At 37.7% G+C, this 20,224-nt stretch overlaps 1 protein-coding gene across 1 annotated transcript; it reads right to left on the minus strand.

The window, feature by feature from the left end:
• Positions 1 to 29: 29 nt before the first annotated feature.
• On the minus strand, positions 30 to 16,999 carry TMEM184C (transmembrane protein 184C). The gene is made up of 10 exons (XM_045831868.1): positions 16,310 to 16,999; positions 10,234 to 10,364; positions 10,101 to 10,137; positions 9,225 to 9,430; positions 6,462 to 6,536; positions 5,030 to 5,123; positions 3,023 to 3,135; positions 1,612 to 1,711; positions 985 to 1,156; positions 30 to 768 (listed from the first exon to the last, which is right to left on the minus strand). The coding sequence occupies exons 1-10, from the start codon at positions 16,526 to 16,528 to the stop codon at positions 512 to 514; spliced, it is 1,404 nt and encodes a 467-aa protein (XP_045687824.1). The 5' UTR covers positions 16,529 to 16,999; the 3' UTR covers positions 30 to 511.
• Positions 17,000 to 20,224: the final 3,225 nt, after the last annotated feature.

Raw genomic sequence — 20,224 nt, forward strand, 5'->3', positions numbered from 1 at the left:
TGTTTTATGTTTAAAGATGAGACACAAAGTTGCAGAAAATGATAAATTCTTATTTATTGAAAGACATCTAATTGTGAAGTAGAGAAATAATTGTTAGCATATATGGCACATGATTATAATTACGTTCCACTAATTCATATTTTTGCATCATACTTTCTGCTAACTCCAGAGCATCATATTCATGCAGCTGTGGTAGTAGGAAGCGTTGATTTTTTTTTTATGCCCATTCTCTTGATAAAATAACATCAGGAACATTTAATACAGTGTCATTTTCTACCATTTCAGTGTGTGATACTCTAATGTTAAGAAATCAAGTTGAAGTCTAGGATATTTAGACTGATTACTTGATATACAAAATTTAGTGATATAAATCCAGCAGTACCTGGCTTTCACCTATTTTTGTGTTGAAGTTTCCCGTCACTTATGGCTTGTCCCAAGCACAAAATCCTGAGCAATGTGATACCATGTGCTGAAGAACACGGCAGTAGTGTAGTTTGCTTTCCCACACTGTTCAGGAGACCACGGGTTTGTCTGAAGGTCCTCGTTCTTCTGCAGTGTCACATATGTCCTCAGACATGTCAGCTATGGGTGTAGTCTGGGGGGTCAAAGTGTGTCCAAAGCCTTGGTAGAGACCCGCAGGGGAAGGCGGCACAGAAGAGGCAACAGAAATTGCATCTTGTGATGATGATGATAACAAGCTTGTATGTTCGTTTTGATCTTGGTCCTCAGGAAAAAATTTTTTCCTAGAATGTCCCATGACTGTCCTTCCTTTAAAATAATATAAAGGTTTTGCAAGTTAGCCAAAAATTAAGTAATCATAGTTTACCACTACAAATTTACTAAAAGTAAGCTCCCCTCCCGCCACCCTATTCGAAGAGCCTTATTGCGGTATGTGCTTTAAACAGAGTCGTTTCATCTCAAATAGCTACTAAATTACCTTTAATAAAAGCACCTATTTGGATGAACCGAATGGCTGGTACTTACCAACATGCCTTACTTGTTCTGAAATATCATCCCTAATGTCTGAAACATCCCACATAGCGAGAAAGGAATCAAAGCACGAGCCCTCTTCTGCTTCTTGGACATACGGTCTATACGAGAAAGTGTAGTGATGGGCAATAGCAGCGAGGAACATCTCGACACAGATAATGAAGTCCTGCAAGAGAAATGTCAGCCACCTTGGAGTTTACATCTAGTTTTGTAGGTAAAGGAAAAACACTCTTCCTCTTCAAAAGTGCATGCCAATAGCTGTTTTTCCTCCTGTAAGATATTTTATCCATTTTCCAAAATAATTTTTTACCTCAAAAAAAAAAAATCCATATCCATTTTGCACTATAAGTATTTCCTAGCAAAGTACACTGAATGCTCAATCCACTGTTCAGGGACTAAGAGCTAAAGTGCAGAAAGATAAATTGACTAGGAATAACAAAATCTAGGTTGTATTCCTGGCTCTACAAATTAGTAATTAATAGCCTCACTTTACAAATGAAATGGGAGAGCCCTAGAGAAGTTGGCTAAAGGTAGCCTGCACGTTGTCAGGTTTAAGAGAGAACCCACAATATAACAATGCTTAACAAAAGTTCCACTGAACTCAGAAACAGCACTACTTACTTGGAGTCCTGTAGCCACAGCTTCCACAGTCTTCCATTCCCATGTGTGCTTTTCAGAAATAACGCCAACTTTTACCAACAAAGCAATAACTACTGCTTGCCTATATGTTAGGAAAAGGTAAACGCCAAATCTATATCAAGCATAAAATGAGCAGCTGTTTTACAAATATTCCACTTAAAAAAGTTAAACCCCAGCACACCCCGTGGACCACGACGCTCATCGCCACCTCCACGGCCACCACCACCACCACCACAGTGCACGGCTCCTTCACAGCACATTCCCAAAGACACTGTGTGTCTACATGAAATTGACTTACTTCCTTTACAAAGTTACTCTTCCAGGACAGTTTCATCACATGAGTTTTGATTATGTATTCTTAGAACTTTAGTACTTGGTTTATACTTTTTTTTTTTTTTGAGAGGGTAAGGAGAGGGAGAGAAACATCCACCGGTTGCCTTCCCCATGCGCTCCTGACCAGGAATCAAGTCTGCAACCCAGGCATGTGCCCCGACTGGGAATCAAACCGAGAACTTTCAGTTTATAGGACCAGTGGAACCACATTGGCCAGGGCTATACGTCAAATTTTTGTTTTCAAAGTGTGCACAAGGAATTATATATAGTTCTTATATATAGGTAATGCCTAATACTCCACAACAGGCATTTAAAATGAAAGGGTAGATACTGAAATGTTGTTTACATGTGTTAAATATTTAGATTATTAAAAAAAATGTTTTGAAACCAGTCTTGTTTGAAGTACTGGAACTAGAGACTAGGGATATGAACCTAGGTCAAATTTAATCAGCTAACAATAAGATGATTAGATAAGCTTTCATAGTTTCATAGACAACACTATTCACTTTAATATTGCTTGTAATGGTGGAAGAAATTAGGAACAGCCTAAATGTCAACAGGAGAGTAGTTAAAAATTACATTTACACAACAGAATACTAAGCAAAACCAAAAAATACCTAAACTACAAAGTTATATCTCATTTTACTGACAAAGAATTATATCCACAATATACTGAACACATTAAGTTCTGTAAGTTTTTATAGTATGAAACTTATTTCTGCAGAGTTTTATAACAATCATTCTAGGTGGTGGCATTAAGGACTTGCCACTTTTTATTTGTACGTTGTTAAATTTGATCTATTTGTTTCTAGGCCCCTGTCACCCACCCTGTTGAGACGTTTAGGTTGTCTCAAATTATTTTCTTCCTATAAATATTATGTGGGCATGTGATTATTTCTTTATAAAGAGCCAAGAAGGGCTAAAAGGATGAACTTTTGAAAAGGTTAAGTAGAGACATTTTAATTCACCTTCTGCATTAAAAGAATTTTAAAAATCTTCCCTAGTTAACAGTTTTATTGTCCTTTAGAAAATGAGAATATTAAGATGAAACAACACTTACCAAAAAGAAACGAAAACCACTAACTTTACACAGAGGAATTTGCCAACAGGCTGGATTGGACTCAGTTCTTCCTTCAGGACTTTATAAAACAGCAACAGACAGTACATGGCAAACTAGAAACAATCAAGATAAACAATTAAACTTCTTTGATAAGAATAACTAAATATAGTAGTAGAAACACTGAAGTTATAAAGCAGAGACCTAGTATAGAGTAATGTTGTCAGTAGTAATGTTTCAGGCCAAATTTTCTAGGCTGTATTACGTATTTTTAGATTAATAAGCTTTTATAGTTTACCATGGATGAATATGTACATATACGAAACTTCTCAGAGGAGATGTGTGGCCTGTGCCCTGATGATGGTTTTAGGTGCTCACTCACTGGGGCCCATGAACAACAAAGTGACGACCATGCCTGACGAAAAGGCTTCCACGCATGTGCAGCTACCTTCATATTCGCCCAAATAAAAACACTATTTACTTAGTAATGGCTTTTGTTTAAAATGGCCGTTATTTTATAAGGGTTGAGTTATTCGTTATAAATCAACACATTAAATAAGCACTTTTCAGCAAAAGTGTGACCATGCCATCTGAAAGTAAAGAATCAGGGAAACAATTTTTTTGAAGGTAGCATGTTAATCCAGCAGAATTTACTTCTATAAAATAAATGCTCAAGACTTAATTATTTTAAAAAATCAATTGTAATTACTGTAATGTTGGAGAGCAGTAAATATTTTTCTGAAAGTTTAATTTTCCTCATTAAAGTCATAAAATGTTCATTTAAGATAGAATATGAAAGCAGTAAAGTATAAAGTGGTTCCTAGTCCTATCATCCAACCATTCCTATTTATACATAAAGTGTTCTTTAACATATCATTAACTAAATATCAAATTTTAAAAAGATTTTATTTATTTATTTTTAGAGAAGGAAGGGAGGGAGCTAGAGAGAGAGAGAGAGAAACATCAATGTGCGGTTGCTGAGGGTCACGGCCTGCAACCCAGGCATGTACCCTGACTGGGAATCGAACCTGCGACACTTTGGTTCGCAGCCCGTGCTCTAAATATAAATTTTGTTGCCTGATTTTTTCCTCCACTTTTCCATAGGTTTCATAAAAATTATTTTTAGTAACTGCCAAATATTCTGGCCAGTGGAAGGACCATAGTACATTTAACCAGCCCCCATCTCTGGGCTTTGGATTGGTTTCAGCCTTTTGCCACTACAAACAGGCTTTATATACAAAGATAATCAAAACAAAAGTACTTCGGACCATTACTTGAAGATGCATTTCCAGAAATGGAATTACTGATTCCAAAGAATATAAACATATGGCAAAGCTCTGAACACACAGGCATTTGATTTTTATTCTAGACTTCTAACACCACACATGGATGCTACTCCATCTAAATGATTATTTTGCTGAAGGCATTAATTAAAAGATTTTCAATAGTTACATTAAGTTGAAAGTATCGGATAGTTATTTAGAGCATTTCAGTATCCAGAACATAATTTTTAAATACTTGACACTCTCAATTTTCCTTTAATTCCCAATTCATGAGAGGCTCTTACTGAATGTGCCTAGATGTTTGGTTTCTTTCTTTTTTCTAAGTGAGGGCTCTGTGTGTATGCAGTAAGTACCCAGAAGCAAATGAACAAACACAATAAATAGGTCAAGGCATAAGTCACTGAATAATTAACAAAGATACATGTTACTGTTTCTTCAAATTCTTCCTGTAAATCAAATTTCAAGATTAAAGTAACAAGCTTTATTCCCAAAGATACTTTCCCTAAGAATTTAGAATTATAGACACTAATTTAGTACAGTTAAGAGGAATATTTAACAGGAACAAGTAGAAAGGACACGTGGACAAAAACTAGGCGGGGTGGAAATGGGAGGGAGGTGGGCAGGGCTTGGGGGGGTGGGCTAGGATGGGAATAAGACAGAAAACTGTACTTGAACAATTAAAGTAAAAAAATGTTTTAAAAAAGGAGTATTTACTTTATTTACTTACCAATTGTGACATATTGTTTATAATAACCAAGTAAGTCCAAGCATTTGAAAAACTGAAGTTGCCTTCATCATATACACTAAGCAGCTCACAGATTCTAAAAATGGTAAAAATGAGACAAATTTATGATTAACTAAATCAAAATATATTTTAAAATACAGCATGGACAGCAATACTTAAATTTAAAAGTCAGTTCATTTAAAAGATCCTAGAGATAATTACTTGATTTTGGTCACAGAGATGATTCAAAGCATAAAAACAAAACATTTTTCCAGAAATGTTACCATATGATCATACCTCCAAGGTGAAATAAATCCAAGTAAGGCACATACACTGAACTAGAGAGTATAGTTATGTACAGTTTCAGAAAAAACTATGCTGCCTAAGTGTCAAAAGCATGGTTGTTATAAAATGCAGGTCTATAACTATACCTCTAATTTCACCCCTAAATGTCTTAGAGGTAAATTTTATGAAGATTCAGAGCGAAGTATTTAACTAACACAATTAGTTTCTTTCTTTCTTTCTTTCTTTCTTTTTTTCTAAAGATTTTATTTGGAGAGAGGGGAGGGGAAGGAGAAAGAGAGGGAGAGAAACATCAATGTGTGGTTGCCCCTCATGTGTCCCCAACTGGGGACCTGGTCTGCAACCCAGGCATGTGCCCTGACTGGGAATTGAACCAGCAACCCTTTGGTTAGCAGGCCCGAGCTCAATTCACTGAGCTGCAGCAGCCAGGGCACAATTACAGTTTTTAAACTGCAGAAAATAAAGCATGCAGTCACAAATAAGTGGATTAATCTTAATTCTAAGGTAAATATCCCTAAAGAGTTGCCAGCTCAAAGGCAGAATAAAGAACCGAATGTTTCTTTCCCCCGTCTTTCCTATGTTCCTCTGTAAACAAGCAGAATGTTAGTTACGAGTAGCAGACAAAACACACACTCTACCTGCTTTAACTGATTTATTTTTAAATTTTTAGGGAATACTTTTACCAGGTAGCTTAATTTATCTCAAGTGCTAAACCTTGACAGAATTACTGAAAAATAAAAATAAGATTTCTTCCTTAGAATATAGTGTTCATATTCTAAATTAACTATTTAGAAAATAAGACCATGCAATGAACCTAAAGTAACATACTTTAAATTCATGTCATAGATGTTTCTGTAAAGTTGTGTGAATTAGTATTTAAAAAAGAAAGTATTAAGTGCTTTCCAGAAAGCTCTGCAGAGAATGTTATTTAGAAGAATGCTGTGAAGATTCTTTGCCTACAAATGATCACCTTATTTAATAGAGTAGGGTTTCTATAAACTGTGTTTTTAAAATAAGACCAGACTTGTATTATAAACAAGTAACCTAATGTTCTTTGTGTTCTTCTATTTAGTTGTTCCACTTGAGAAAGAGCACGATGTCTTAAAAAATACTATGAGCTCTATGTACTCACAAAGCAATGATGGTGGTGAATGGTCTGACAACCGTATACTGCAGTACCCCCAGCTTGCACCTGAACAGCAATACTCTGCCGAAGAAAAAGAACACAGCATTTCAACCATTCATTCAAATAGCATCAGATTTTCTCCAAAGCCCCCAAATTAAAATCACAATGAGAAGTGATGCCATATTTATTTTTATTTTAATTTAGTCATTGTAAATGGCAATTGAGGAAGAACTTGGATGGCAGCAAATAATTTAAATATTATTCTAAAAATTATTTGACAACTACACCTCTGAAGAATCCCCTTTCATGAACAGTGTAGCCCGTAACAAAAAGAACAAAAGTGGGTCCCTGTGTGTTTCTGGAATAAAAAATGATTAACAAATGAATTATGTGTATATGTGTATGTGAAAGTATTTACATTTTTGGATTCAGTTTCAAGTATGGTATTTAAATATCATTCCAGAAACTATTATTGACTAGATACTCTGAAGGACAAAACAGTTTTCATTCTATCGCTAGGCTCACTCAATATAGGGGAAAATTCACAAGGAGTAACAAACAAAAACAAAAAAGCCCCTATACACAACTACCACAAAAAGGCTCTCTACCCGAGAGACTCGTGCAAGCCTACTTAGAAGACCAGTGGCTCTGAGGGCAAATGCTCATTCAGCACTTCTATCAGGAAAAGTGGTTATCAATGTTAGGTATGATGAATCCCCTAATTTAAGGATGACATCTAGACCGAGAAGATTCTGAGTCAGGCACACAGCCCCTGAGGTGCTGTGTTACTAGGTCTGAGTAACTGCTGGGGTTCTGTGTGCTGAGAATCTTCTCTGCGCTGAGGCAGCGGTGGTGGCTCTAGGAACTGCACTGGGGCGATCTCTTGATGCAAATCCTTCTTGGCTGTACAATCGTGCTTCCCGTCTCATACTCTCTACAAAGCTCAGTTAAGTTGGAACTGCTTAAACCTATAATATTCTATGAGTTGATTGCCAAAACAAAGCTGAGACCACTAAGAGTCACTCACTATGCAGATGGATTAAATAGCCAATTAGATACCTTTGAAAGCTATGGAGAATCAATGACTGGAAGATGTATCTGAAAAAAACTGCCCAGAACGTAGCAAATAGCAAAGGCTGAGACAAAGAGACAATGTGAAAAAAAGTAACAAAGAACAGAACAGAATCAAGTCTAACATTTAATCAGAATTACAAAAGAGAGCAGAGGAAGAGATTATGGCTGAGACCTTTCCAGAACTGATGAAAGACAGGAATCTACAGACTGGGGCACACTGTAAATCAAGCAGGGCTTCAAACCAACCAACCAGCCAGAACCACCTAGATACTTCATAGTGAAACTGCCAACATCAAGAACAGAGAATCTTGAAGGCAACTGGGAGACAGGGCACGTATAACTGAAAGACAATCAGATCGACAGTAGAGGGTTAACAGTAATAAATGAAGACAGAGTTAAGAGGAATAAAATTTTCAAAATGGTAGAAAATCCAGTTAACATAAAAGTGTATCCAAAACTATCTTTCACAAATGAGGACAAAATAAAGATACTTTGGATAAGCATATGTATCTGAGAAAATCTACCACTGATGAATTGAAACTATAGGAATTTTTAAGGGCTAAACTTTAAAAAGAGGGAAATGATCCTAAATAGAAGAACTGAGATGCAAGGAATGAATGTAGAACTTGAACAAAAACGTATAGCTTTTAAATACAGTGTTAAAAAAAGAGAAAAAGCTGTAAATTAAAGTAAGACTCTAACATGTTAAAAAAAACATAGTAAACCAAAAGAAATGGGAGAAGGGAAGTAAAAATAGAGCAGAAGTTAATGAAATAGAAAACAAACACATTACAGAGAGAATTAACAAAGCCAAAAATCAGTTCTTAAAAAGACCAGGGAAACTTACGGCAAAATTTTTCAAGGAAAAAAATGTATACTAGTGACATCAGAAATGGGAAAGGAGCCACAGATCCAAAAGAGGTGAGGAAGCTTTAAAGTAATGCATGCCCATACATTTTAAAATTGTCTATTTTGCCCAATTCCTAAAGACTTAAAAAAAAAAATCCAGAAACAACAGGAAGCCTGACTAGTTCTATAACTGTCATCCCACAGCAAAAAGTCAGGCCTAATCTTTCAGAGTAAAGGACACAATCTCCTCCCGTGACATAAAAGTCAAAGGCAGGAATTCCTATTCAGGCAGTGCAACCAGGATATGAAAACCAGACAGGGACAGTATAAGAAAGGAAAATATAGTCTAATGTTACTCATGCAAAAATTCTAAACAAAATATCAGCAAATCAAATCCTGTAGGCAAGCAGATGATAAACCACTTCAAATTTATCCTTAAGGGCAAAGGGGCTTTAATATAAGAAAACACTAAACTAATTCACTGCATTAACATGTTAAAGGTGAAAAACCACGATCACCTCAACAGAGAAAAAGCATTTGATTTTGTCATGAACTAGCTATATGATCTTGAGTAAACTAATCTCTGCAGACCCTGTTCCCAACTGTAAAAGGATGATGACTAAATGATTTCTAATGTTTTTACCCATAATATTTTATGTTTTCTATTTAGAATGAATAATGTAAAAGAAACGGACTATGAGTGGATTATCAAAATGTGCTTCATTACTCTTCAAACTTGACTGTGAACTACATGAGGGTAGGGACTCAAGTTTTTCTTCTGCTCATAGTACTTAACACACTGCTTTGCAGAGAACTGGGAGCTTAAATAAAACTAAACATACTTACTCTCCCATAGCCCATGGTGGACAGCAACATAAAGGAGGGAAATGTTTCTGTTGATCTTTGGCTTCAAGGATTAATACCAGATTTGGATACCGGTTAGTTAGATAATTGGTAAGGAATCCCATGAAGTTGTAAATGACATAAGCTTCGTAACATTCTCTGCAGGTATCCACATATATTGCAATCCTGGGATATTTCAAAGCTACCCACTATAAAAAAGCACAGATATTAAAAATAGTTGCAGATAAGATAAATCAATTATCATTCCAATTCATGGTATTCACAATAAGGTAATTTTTGAATTTGCTATGTTCATCAAACTTTTGAAAGTTTATTATCCCTGTGAGGGCTACCAGAGATGAATTTCTAAAAGCAATAAACATCTTCAATGAAAATATTTATTTGCGGGTAAATGATGAATATGAAGAAAAAATCCAAATTTTTTCTTGACATAATGATAGAAAATGCTGTGAAAAACATTTTCTTTATATTAAATCAAACTAAAGCAATCACCTATAAGAACTGTGTTAGAATCCACTGGGAAGATTTTTTGTTGTTGAAATAAGAGATTTAGTAAACAAAAAGGATGATAATGTAAATTTAAACATTATATTCTTTTAAGGATTAAGGGCGAGAGTCTCAAATTTAAAAAAATTAAGCAAAGAAGACAGCTATAGATTTAAAAAATTTTCAGCATCTGCCTTTTCTACTGTCATACTCTATCTTCATCAACATTAAAAAGAAGTTAACCTTTTCACTTTTCTTAATTTGATTCCTACTGCCAAATAAAAATACTTTTATTACCTTAAGCATTCTATAAGTATAGGTAGCACCATCAAAAAAGTTCTTGGTTAATGAGATAAAATGAAACATACTTACACTATCTAAACTGTATATGGGTACCATCCAAAGAATCCTATTTGGAAAGCAAAATATAAGTTAAAAACATTTTACATTATAGTTCTGAAATAAGCCAACACAACACTAATATTCAAAATATGTTAAGATTTACCTTATTATTGGTTTCTGTAGTTCGGGTTGCGTATAATGCACTAAATGCTGCAATATCCCCCACAGTGATATAGGTATAGTCAACAACAAAAATATTCCAGCAATAAACCAGGCCTTGGTGTGTATTCCAACCTTAAGAGGTAGAAGAACATGCTAGTATAAATTCTCTGATATTAAAAGAGCTAAATATTTCTTACATTTTCATTTATTTGATTATTAATGAGGCCCCATATTTTCCAAATGACCAGTAGCTATTTTTTAGTTATTCTTCATTCAACAGCCTGTTTTTGCTTTTGTACGGGGGGTGGGGGGGGGGTGGGGGGGGCAGAATTTCCCCCGTGGCACTCAGCATGTTTCTTCGGGGGCCTTTTCTAGCAGTGATGTGCACATTGAGAATGGTAACACCGTGTCACCAACCCCCAGCTTATTTGCCCTTTAGATTTGATTATCTTGTTTAGAAATATACAGTTTCCAAATTTTCTGCAACTCAACCTGAAAATCTTTATATGGTTTACTGATTTTTTATGTCTAGAAAATTAAAAACCAATCTACATTTTCTGCAGACTCTATTACATTAGAACAGTTACTGAACGCTGACTACAGACACTTTGTTAAGTTCTTTACACATATTATGACTTTTAAACCCCCTATTTGGTAAGTACTGCCACGATTACTGTTCAAGCGACCTGCGTTAATATATTACATATAACCATGTCAACTCAGGATATTACATTTTAAAGGGCTCTAATTTCTCTTTTAGGTCAATAGCTGATCAATATTCAATCCTATAAAAACTCAATTTCTAAAAATATGCTTTTAATGATCTCATTCTAGGTAGAGTTGAAGTAATCTACTCACTTCTTGATAAAAACAAATTTACTTGAACTTCTGTTCTATCTGAGCTGCTCTAGGGAATTAACTTTATGCCTACTTGAACTTCTGCCTTAAAGGGTATGAATCTTTTTAATTAAAAAAAATGAAATGCTAACTTTTTAAAGGAATAAAGGTATTTATTTTTGGTACTTGAGGGGTATGAGCAGTTAATTAAAGTAGAACTAAGTCCACAACTTCTGGTTTTACTGTTTTGAACAAGATTTCTTATCAGGAGGTCAAAGATTAAAGAAGTAGAAAACAAAAGTATACAGAACAAATACATATATTTACAACAATAAATTCCTACATTACACTGTATGGAAAACTTGGGAAGCAAATACAAAAGCCTGGCTGAATGCTGGAGATTAACCAAAGCAGTCAGTGAGATGCAAGTATGTGGAGATGGAGATTTTAAAAGGAATGTCTGAGCAATCATATTCCAGGGATTTCTGCTTGGCTGAATTCCATTTAAAATTGAAATCATTTTAATGATGGCCTAAAATAATAACAATAATAATAATAATAATAATAATAATAATAAAAGCATATTCTAGATCTTCTATAAAGTGGCCATTAGGAACAATATTGCTAAGTAATTTTAATGCCCGCATTTATTTTTATGATGGTCTTAGAGCCAAAACACAGAACTTGAGAGACAAATGATGAAAGAGGGGGAAAGGATTTGCCAAAGCACATGCATAGCCCCCAGACACAGACCACAGTGTGAGGATGGCCAGAGGGAGGGGGGCAGGGCTCTGGGGAGGAAGGCAAAGAGGGTGGGGTGATGGGGACATCCATAATAATGTCAACAATAAAAATAAAGAAAACATATTTTTTTAAAAGAGAAAATCGATGTGCTTGTGAATAATAAAGGCAAAATGACCTCAATGTGCCATAAGGAAAAAAGCTCTTTTTCAAATGATCGTAAAACAAGTGACTGAATAATTGAGTCATTTCAGTAAAGTGATGCCAAATTTCAAAAATCTTTCATCATGGAGTTAGTATCATTTTAACACTGCAAGTGGTAATTGAATTCCATCTGTACACATTAGCACCATTAATTTGAATCACTGGATTTACAGTTGTTCTGATTTTTGAGCTATATAAAAAGCTGTATGTATAAGAAACTTAAACTCTTATGTGTGCACATATAAGTCAACTCTAGGTATCTGCAGAAATTAATATAATTATTGTATTGATTTTAATTTAAGCTTAAGACACATTCGATATAAGGATACCATTAACATTATTAAACTTATCAGCAATGAGTAGTAGGGTTTTCTGGCTCACAAAATAAGGGGGAGATCAGTAGCGTAGATTTCCCCCGCCACAAGGTAATTTGAAAGTAGAAAGGAAAGAGAAGAAAAAAACCATTGAAGATGAGCATCCAGGAGTGAATTAACTGTCCCTCAGCTAAAAGCTTTCAAACAGAGGCCAGAGAGGAATGGGAGGGGACGAGAGCAGCACTGACACCTTCTAGGGTGGCTACTTGGAGCATGAGGACCAGAGTGCAGGGCGAGATGACCGCAGTGCAGCGTGACATCATGTGCACGTTTACCTAACTTGCTTGACTTCAATAATACATACTCAGCCAAACGAGAGACTGAAAGAGAGAGCTTAAATAGCGCAGTCACCTTGCCATTCCCATAAATGACAGTATACCCCACTGTGGGCATGGGGCCAGCTGTACAAACCTCCTGTTTTCTACAATCTCAGTTTCCACTGATGTCTCACTGTGACCTTTGTGACTCTATCAAAGACATGTATTTTTCATTCAAGATTGTCCCTAAATGTCAACCACTTTATCTAGGGCTCAGGCAGATGCATAAAACTTTGCCACAGGTGTTCAATAGAGAACCTAATACCAACTAGGATGCTATTTCACGAGAAAAAGAATTGCTGTTCCAATGCAAGAACAGTGAGGCTATTGTTTAAACAACAATGGTAATTAGGGCTTATAGAGTATCTACAATGTGCTAGGCAGGGTATTAAGTATTTTAGATACACAAACTCATTTAATGAATAATGACGTAGAGAATGATAAGGGTATTGTATGCAGAACACTTCAGCACAAGGTCCCTTTACCTCTTATCTCTGTTTGCAAATCCATAAAATGAAGATAATACCTATGCTTCAGGGTTATTAAGAATATTAAATAAAAGTATACCTAAATCTTGGGAACATGCTATAGTGTCTAGATCCTTAAAAACAAAAAACAAGGGAAAAAAAACTACTCCCCTCATCCTACACTCCTATCTACTGTGCTATTCATTTCTCAGGTCCCCTTAGCGTCAAAATAATCAAAACAACCAAAAAAAAAACTTGCCTTCATATCCTGATTCCACTTCTTTACCCCACCACATTCATATTTCAACCAACCCCCTCTAGTTTCAGCCACCACAAGTCCGTTAAAGCCATTTCTCGGATCACTATACTCGGGTCACTATAAAATGAATTCCTATCTCGTGAAATCCAAAGGTATCTCAGCAATACCAAGACTGTATGTGCCTGACCATTTACTACTTTGTTCCTGAAACACTCTTCTGTTCTAGCTACCAAGACACCTCTCCTGGCATTGCACTTTCCCACTGGCTGCTGCTTCTTTTTTAGGCTCCTAATTCCCCTACTTGATCTCTAACTCTGGGTGCTAGGTCCTCAGCCTTTTATTCTCCCTTACAATAGCATTCATCTTTATGGCTTTAAACAGCATCTCTGTTCTGACAACTCCCATGTATATCTGCAGCTTAAACCTTCTGAGCTCTAGACTTGCATACCCAACTGCATATCTGCCATGCCCATCTGAATGTCTCCCATGTACCTCGAACTAAATGCCCCAAAGACTCAATTTCTTGCCCTGACCGGGTAGCTTAGTTGGTTAGAGCATCATCTAATACACCAAGATCGCAGGTTTGATCTCTGGTCAGGGCACATACAAGAATTAACCAATGAATGCATAAATAAATGGAACAAATTGATGTTTCTCTTTCTCCTCCGCCTTCCTCTTTCTCTCAAATCAATAAATAAAAATTAAAAACAAACAAACACACACACACAAAACCCCTCGATTTTTCTCAAACTTGTCCCTGTCAATTTTCCATCTTAGTTAACGGGCATAACCATATCTACGCTGGTGGTCAAGCCACAAGTCTCACAGCCATTCCTGACACCGCCCTAGCTCTGTCTCCCCTTCCCAACCCAATGAATGCTCTGTCAGTTCCTATTTCTTCACTTCTAAGAATGCTTAAATCCAGCTTTCTCTCTCTGTTTCTGCTGTCCTGCTTTGGGCCATAAGTCACCACAGCCCAAGTAGCTACTGCCTCCACCACTAAGTTCCACGAAGGTGGGTGATGTGTTTCCATCTTTCATCACACAGAACACAAGCCTAATTTATCACTGGGACTCACAGTCAATATCAGATATTCGGGCAGAAGGAGAGGAAAACAGAGTAAGTAAAATATACATCATGTTAGATGGTGATGAGTCCTGGGGAGAAAAATAGAGTAGTGAAGAGTATATAAAAAGTCGAGAAAGGGAAACCTGAATGTTACATAGGGTGGCCGGGTGACAGCTCAGTGGAGACCTGAAGGACACAAAGGAAGGGCATGCCATGAAGTGGGAACATTTAGTGCATGGCCTTAAGGAGGGAGCGTGCCTCTCAGGGGTGGGTGAAGTGGGCGTGGCGGAGCTCAGGAATTGAGGAAAGTCAGAGGGGGGTGATGTCAGGTCCTGTGGGCCTTGATGGCCATTGTTAGGGACACTGGCTTTTAATCTGGGACTAGGAGAGACAGGGAAACTTTGAGAAGAGGACATATATCACATGACTTACGTTTTAATTCAATACTTTTGCTGGTGTGCTGACAAGAGTCCAGGCAGAACATAATGCATTTGGTGCAGAGTGTTAGCAGTGGAGATTGCAGATCAAAATTTTCCTTAAAAGCTGGCACTTAAAACACTACAGTTGAAACCAACAACTGAGAAGACTTAACAACAGGTTGATGCTATGCATGTCAGCAACTTTGAAAGTATTTCCTATGCCATATTCCAAAGAAATGCTTCAAAACAAGAAATCCCCATTTGTATTAAGATGTCTTTGGTAAACAAACTGTGGAAATAACCTAAATACCCAACAAATGGGGAATATTTAATGTAGTGGAATATTGTATATTAAAAATAACTACATGGACTATGCCAGTATGGGAAAAGTAATTTCATGAACATACAGAAAACAAATGTGTGTTGAACACATTTTGTTCACTTACGTAAAAATCATCTCCACAATAAAAGGCCTCAAATTGAAAGTCTTAAAAAGTACAAATTGGCAATTATAAAACAGTCACGGGGATGTAAAGTACAGCATAGGGATCAAAGTCAGTAACACTTTAACAATTATATAGGGTGTCAGATGGGTGCGAGACCTACTGAAGGATCACTTCATAAGTTCTATAAACATCTGATCACTATGCTGAACATCTGAAACTAATATTGAAGGTCAAATGTACTTGAAAATTTAAAAGAAAATAGTTTAAAATGAAAATAAAGGCTTCAAGTAGCCATGATCTTGTCACATCCCTTGTAAAAAGGTGTTTCTAGGTAAAAGTAGTTATTATTAACTTAGAATTTAAAATTCATTATACAATATTATAAAGTACATACCTTAGTTAAGTATTTAGCTTGGGCTCCTCCAGCTTGTAGTACTTTATTGATGTCATAATAAGAATATGACATCAAAAAATATACAAGGGACTTTTGCAAAACCTTTGTTGGTTGAGTTAATTTCTAAGGTAAAAACAACAAAGTCAAACCGACTAGAATCCTTTAATTCAGGAAGCTAGTTAAATGCTAATAAAACTCAATACATGGCTTTCAAAGTAGTATATTCAAGTCCAATATTGGAACATACCAGATTTAAGGAATAAAGTTACCTCACGTTCAAAGAATTGACGAATACTTGCAAAACAAAACAGTGCTTTTCTACGAGGCTCTTAAAATATCCCATTTTTCTCGACCTGATCCTACGTCCACCTGTGTTATGCTCTGAAAAACCGTGAAGAAGAAACCAGACAGGTTTATATCCTAAAACTGGGCTCATTTACATGGCATGGTTTTCAGGATATTAAGTCTGAGGCATCCGGGGTAAAAATGAGCAACCTCGGATGGGGCAGGAAGGTAGAGGAAAGGATAGAGCCTATGTGCACACTCCTTACCTGCAGTTTCTGTAATTCCCACACGCATAGGGGAACCGCAACCATTACGATCGCCAGGTAGATGACCGCCGCTAAAGGTCGAATCCATTGTCTCCAGTTTCTCCAGGTACAAGTGCAAGGCATGTTTCCGCAAAAATCAACTCCGAATAGCAAGGAAAAAGAGCTCGAAAGATACTGTAGTAGGGAGCCCTCTTCTTTGGCTATTTTATCAACTCGCATCCTACACACAAATAGCTGTTGGGCGACTTTACCAGCAGCTCGAGCCGCCTCCTCGGCCTGCGCTGTGCTGTCTGCTGCAGCTGCGGCAACTGCGGCCGCTCAGGGTGCTACCGGGGAGCAGAACGGGCAGCATCATTTCTTCCCCACCCCGCATCTACCCAGTTCTTCGGCGGTGGAAACCCCGGGCGGAGCCGCTGCCCTCACCTGGGGATCGCCCAGAGCTCTTGCTGCACCATGACCTGGAGAACGGCGCGATCAACAACGGTTTCTAAAAACCCTGCACGCGGTTTGCTTCTGCCTCTCAGCTGCTGACCCACTCGCTCTTTTCTTGGGCAGTCGAGCTTCCTACCTTGCAGGCTCCCAGGCGTCTCTTTGTCCAATGCCGCTTATGAACAGAAAGCTCAAACTCCACAGCCCTATGGAACCCTCACTTGGTACAGTGGGCCATCCCCTCCTCAAAGCCGGAACCCAACCCCAAACCAGGGCTTCCGCTTCCGCCTCCGCAAGCTGAAGTTGGTGATTCGTCGATAGCGCTAGGCTGGGCCCGCCTTATCCGGTTCATTTCCCACTTTCTGATTGGCCACTTGCGGCGGGCGGGGCCGTAAGGGGGTGTATAAAGGTTAGACGCTGGGGCTAAGAGAAGGTTGATGGAATTTGCTAGAATCGTTGGAATTTGGCCCAGGGGCCTATGGGTAGGATTCAGAAGCCGTAAGAATTGAGAACGCTGGACGAATACGTACTACATTCTTCTGTTGACTATATCCCAGCATTAAAAAAGCCTGGGTAAGAGGCAGTTGTGTTAGAGCCGCACCTTTTAATGTACCAAAGGTCTCCGATTCTTTGTAGAAGTGGTTAGGGGGCCCAGATGCAATAAGAAGACAGAGAAGAATTGGAAACCTCTGCATAGGTTTGTGTCGGTTGCTAGAATACTTGTTTACAAATCCTGCAGAAAGGTCATTGTAAAGACAGCTTAATTTTGGAAGTAACTGCAAATACCGAGTACCCTCTCTGCGTTTTTGGAACTTGTGTTAGAAACACACTCATTTAAGTTTCAAAAGGTTGACGTTCCAACAGACAAAGATTTTGTGTGCTTGAAGCTTTTAGCGAAAACTATGAGAAATGGTAAATGAGCCCTTAAGGCCTTTCTAAACCAATAGAGCAAACAAATATGGGCTTCTCAAATACACAAATGCGTCCTTTGTTATAATTGTCATTTCCTGAGGGGCGGAAAGTGTACTAATTCTTTACATATCAGTTAATCTGCACAAAAATTCGGAAGCGTAAGGAGTTTTCCGAGTTACATAGGAGAGAACAGTTTCAAGAGGTTAAATAATTGGCCTGAGCCCCCTGAGCTGGTAGTGATAGAGCTGGTCAGAGAGCACCTGTCACCTGAGAAATTCTGACTAATGACCTTATTTATGGACAAGAAGCCCAGGTGTATTCAGGACACCCAACCTAGGATCCTCACAGAGGCAGTGAGCGAATGCTGACTTCCCTGGTGTCATTCGTCCTAGCCGAAGTTTGGAGTTTGATTTCTGCACTCCTCTTCTAGACCTAACATCTGCGTGTTCTAATCTGGTGTCTTTAATACAAACAAGGGGGAAATAAGCCTTTTTGTTGGTTCTTCCTAAGCTAACCTACAAAATTGAAATTGTTTTAAAAATTTCCTGATCATTAAATTAATGCATACTCCATTGTTAAATTTCAGAAAATAGAATAAGAATAGAAAAATAACCCTTTCTCTAACCAAATATAACAACTACTTACTTTTTTGGTACACACTATAATCTTCCTTGGATATACTGCATACACGGACTACCTCTGTGCTTTGAGCCACAGTCATTGCACCTGTATGCTTTCTCATGGGTGGACCTTTTCTGCCAAATCTGTGGAACCTTCCTTGAGTTTCCCACCTGTTTTCTATAACACTCTTGTTATGTTAGAACCTTTTACTTGTCTTCTTAACATAATTTTAAGTTTGTAATGAAAGTTGTAGGTAAGATGACTTTATTCCTGCATCTTCTCCATTGTTCTTCATTTTTCCCTTGCCTTTCCTAATGGGCGAGATCTGGCTTTACATTCAAGGACCTTTTTGTCCCAGAGAGTTGTACCATTAACTCTCTCCCGTTGCACTCATTCAGTGTAGATGACATATTTCTTCCTGTGACCCTGGACTACGTTGCCAGTTACTGCCCTTTGTAATGTCCTCACACAAACTGAACTTCATCATCCTTTCAGTTGGGCATGGATCAAACATTGTACTTCTGTCTCAGCTCCTTGGAAAGAGGAGAAGACATCGTCTACCTGCAAATGTGGGAAGGTGCAAATGCCTTTTACTGTTCTTGTTCTGCTTAGAACTCAGAGAAGGATGGAACTCCATTTTGACCACCGGTGCTTCTATGATGCTGCTTGTCTGTCTTTTTAGACCGAGTTCCCAGGAGCAAGCTAAAGTTCTAGAACTATCAGAGTAATGCAAGAGGGGGTGGGGGAGGCCAAAATGTCAGATGCATAAGTTATTCCCAGACCTCTTTGCAAACTGGGGTTCTTCTGTGGTGAAGTTTCTGCCAATCAACAGAGAAATGAGAAAAAATATACAGTGAGTTTTTCATTTAGTCAAACTTACTCTTAAGGATTGTGCTTTATTTTGAAAGTGTTCACCGCATTTCTTTTGTGTGATGATAATTATAGAATAGTTGTTTTCTAAATGTCCTTACTTTGCAGAATAAAAAGTTGGTAACTTTATTGACTCCTATTTATTTTTTATTTATGAATTTTTCTTGGCCTATGAAATCCTACAGTCTAGTAATCACTGAGACAGGGAATAGCCACTGAATTCAGCAGCCACAATGCTTTCATGATCCTAATCTGTCTGCTCTGGTTGTTTTAGGTGGCCTCTGTTCTTTCTGGGAATGACAGCTGAAGCCTGAGGGCGGATCCAGCTTGTAACTGACAGATGATACTGGGGTCAAAAGGAAGCTGTTAGTCATTCTTGATGAAATTCATATAGATAAAATGAAATTTCTCTTTATTTGTCATTGTATCACGTGAAAATAGGTAGATAGAATTTTGTCATCCAAAGAAGGTATGTTCAGATCAGTCTCACTTAAAATAATGCATTAATAAAAATTCGAGGGATTCTGGTAGGTGGGCATGTTAATGTTAACCCTTGGCATGTATCTCCTGTAGAAATATGTCCATGGTGGTTTAAAATGTCCATAAAAAGCACTGGCTGGTGTGGCTCAGGGGATTGAGTGCCGGCCTGAAAACCAAAGGGTCACTGGTTTGATTCCCAGTCTGGGTACATGCCTGGGTTGTGGGCCAGGTCTCCAGTATGCAAGAGGCAACCACACACTGATGTTTCTCTCCCACTCTTTCTCCCTCTCTTCCCCTCTCTCTAAATAATTTTATAAATAAAATTAAAAATACCCATAAAAAGACTGTACCCTTAAGTCTGTGTGGGCTTGTGACTGATTTGACCAATAGAATATAGTGAAAGTAATCAGAATCACCACATGTGACTTCAGAGGCTACATCATAAAAGGCCATGCAGTTCCACCTTGTCTGTCGGAACACTTGTGTTTGGAACTTTCAGCCATCATGTAAGAGGTCTGACTGCCTGAGGCTGGTGTACTGTGAAGAGCTCAAGACAGAGAGAGACCCCTTGAAGGTACTCTGATTGATAGTCACCACCGAGTT

The sequence above is a fragment of the Phyllostomus hastatus genome, unplaced genomic scaffold, assembly GCF_019186645.2.
Source record: "Phyllostomus hastatus isolate PE091 unplaced genomic scaffold, TTU_PhHast_1.1 phas_contig_159, whole genome shotgun sequence".
In the NCBI taxonomy this organism is placed as follows: domain Eukaryota; kingdom Metazoa; phylum Chordata; class Mammalia; order Chiroptera; family Phyllostomidae; genus Phyllostomus; species Phyllostomus hastatus.

Excerpts from the sequence above, each read along its gene's own strand:
- TMEM184C (XM_045831868.1), bottom strand. The coding sequence starts at position 16,528 with ATGCGAGTTGATAAAATAGCCAAAGAAGAGGGCTCCCTACTACAGTAT. Across the intron at positions 1,157-1,611 it reads CTGTGGCTACAGGACTCCAA|GACTTCATTATCTGTGTCGA; the intron begins GTAAGTAGTGCT and ends TTTCTCTTGCAG. Across the intron at positions 769-984 it reads AGAACAAGTAAGGCATGTTG|GAAGGACAGTCATGGGACAT; the intron begins GTAAGTACCAGC and ends ATTATTTTAAAG.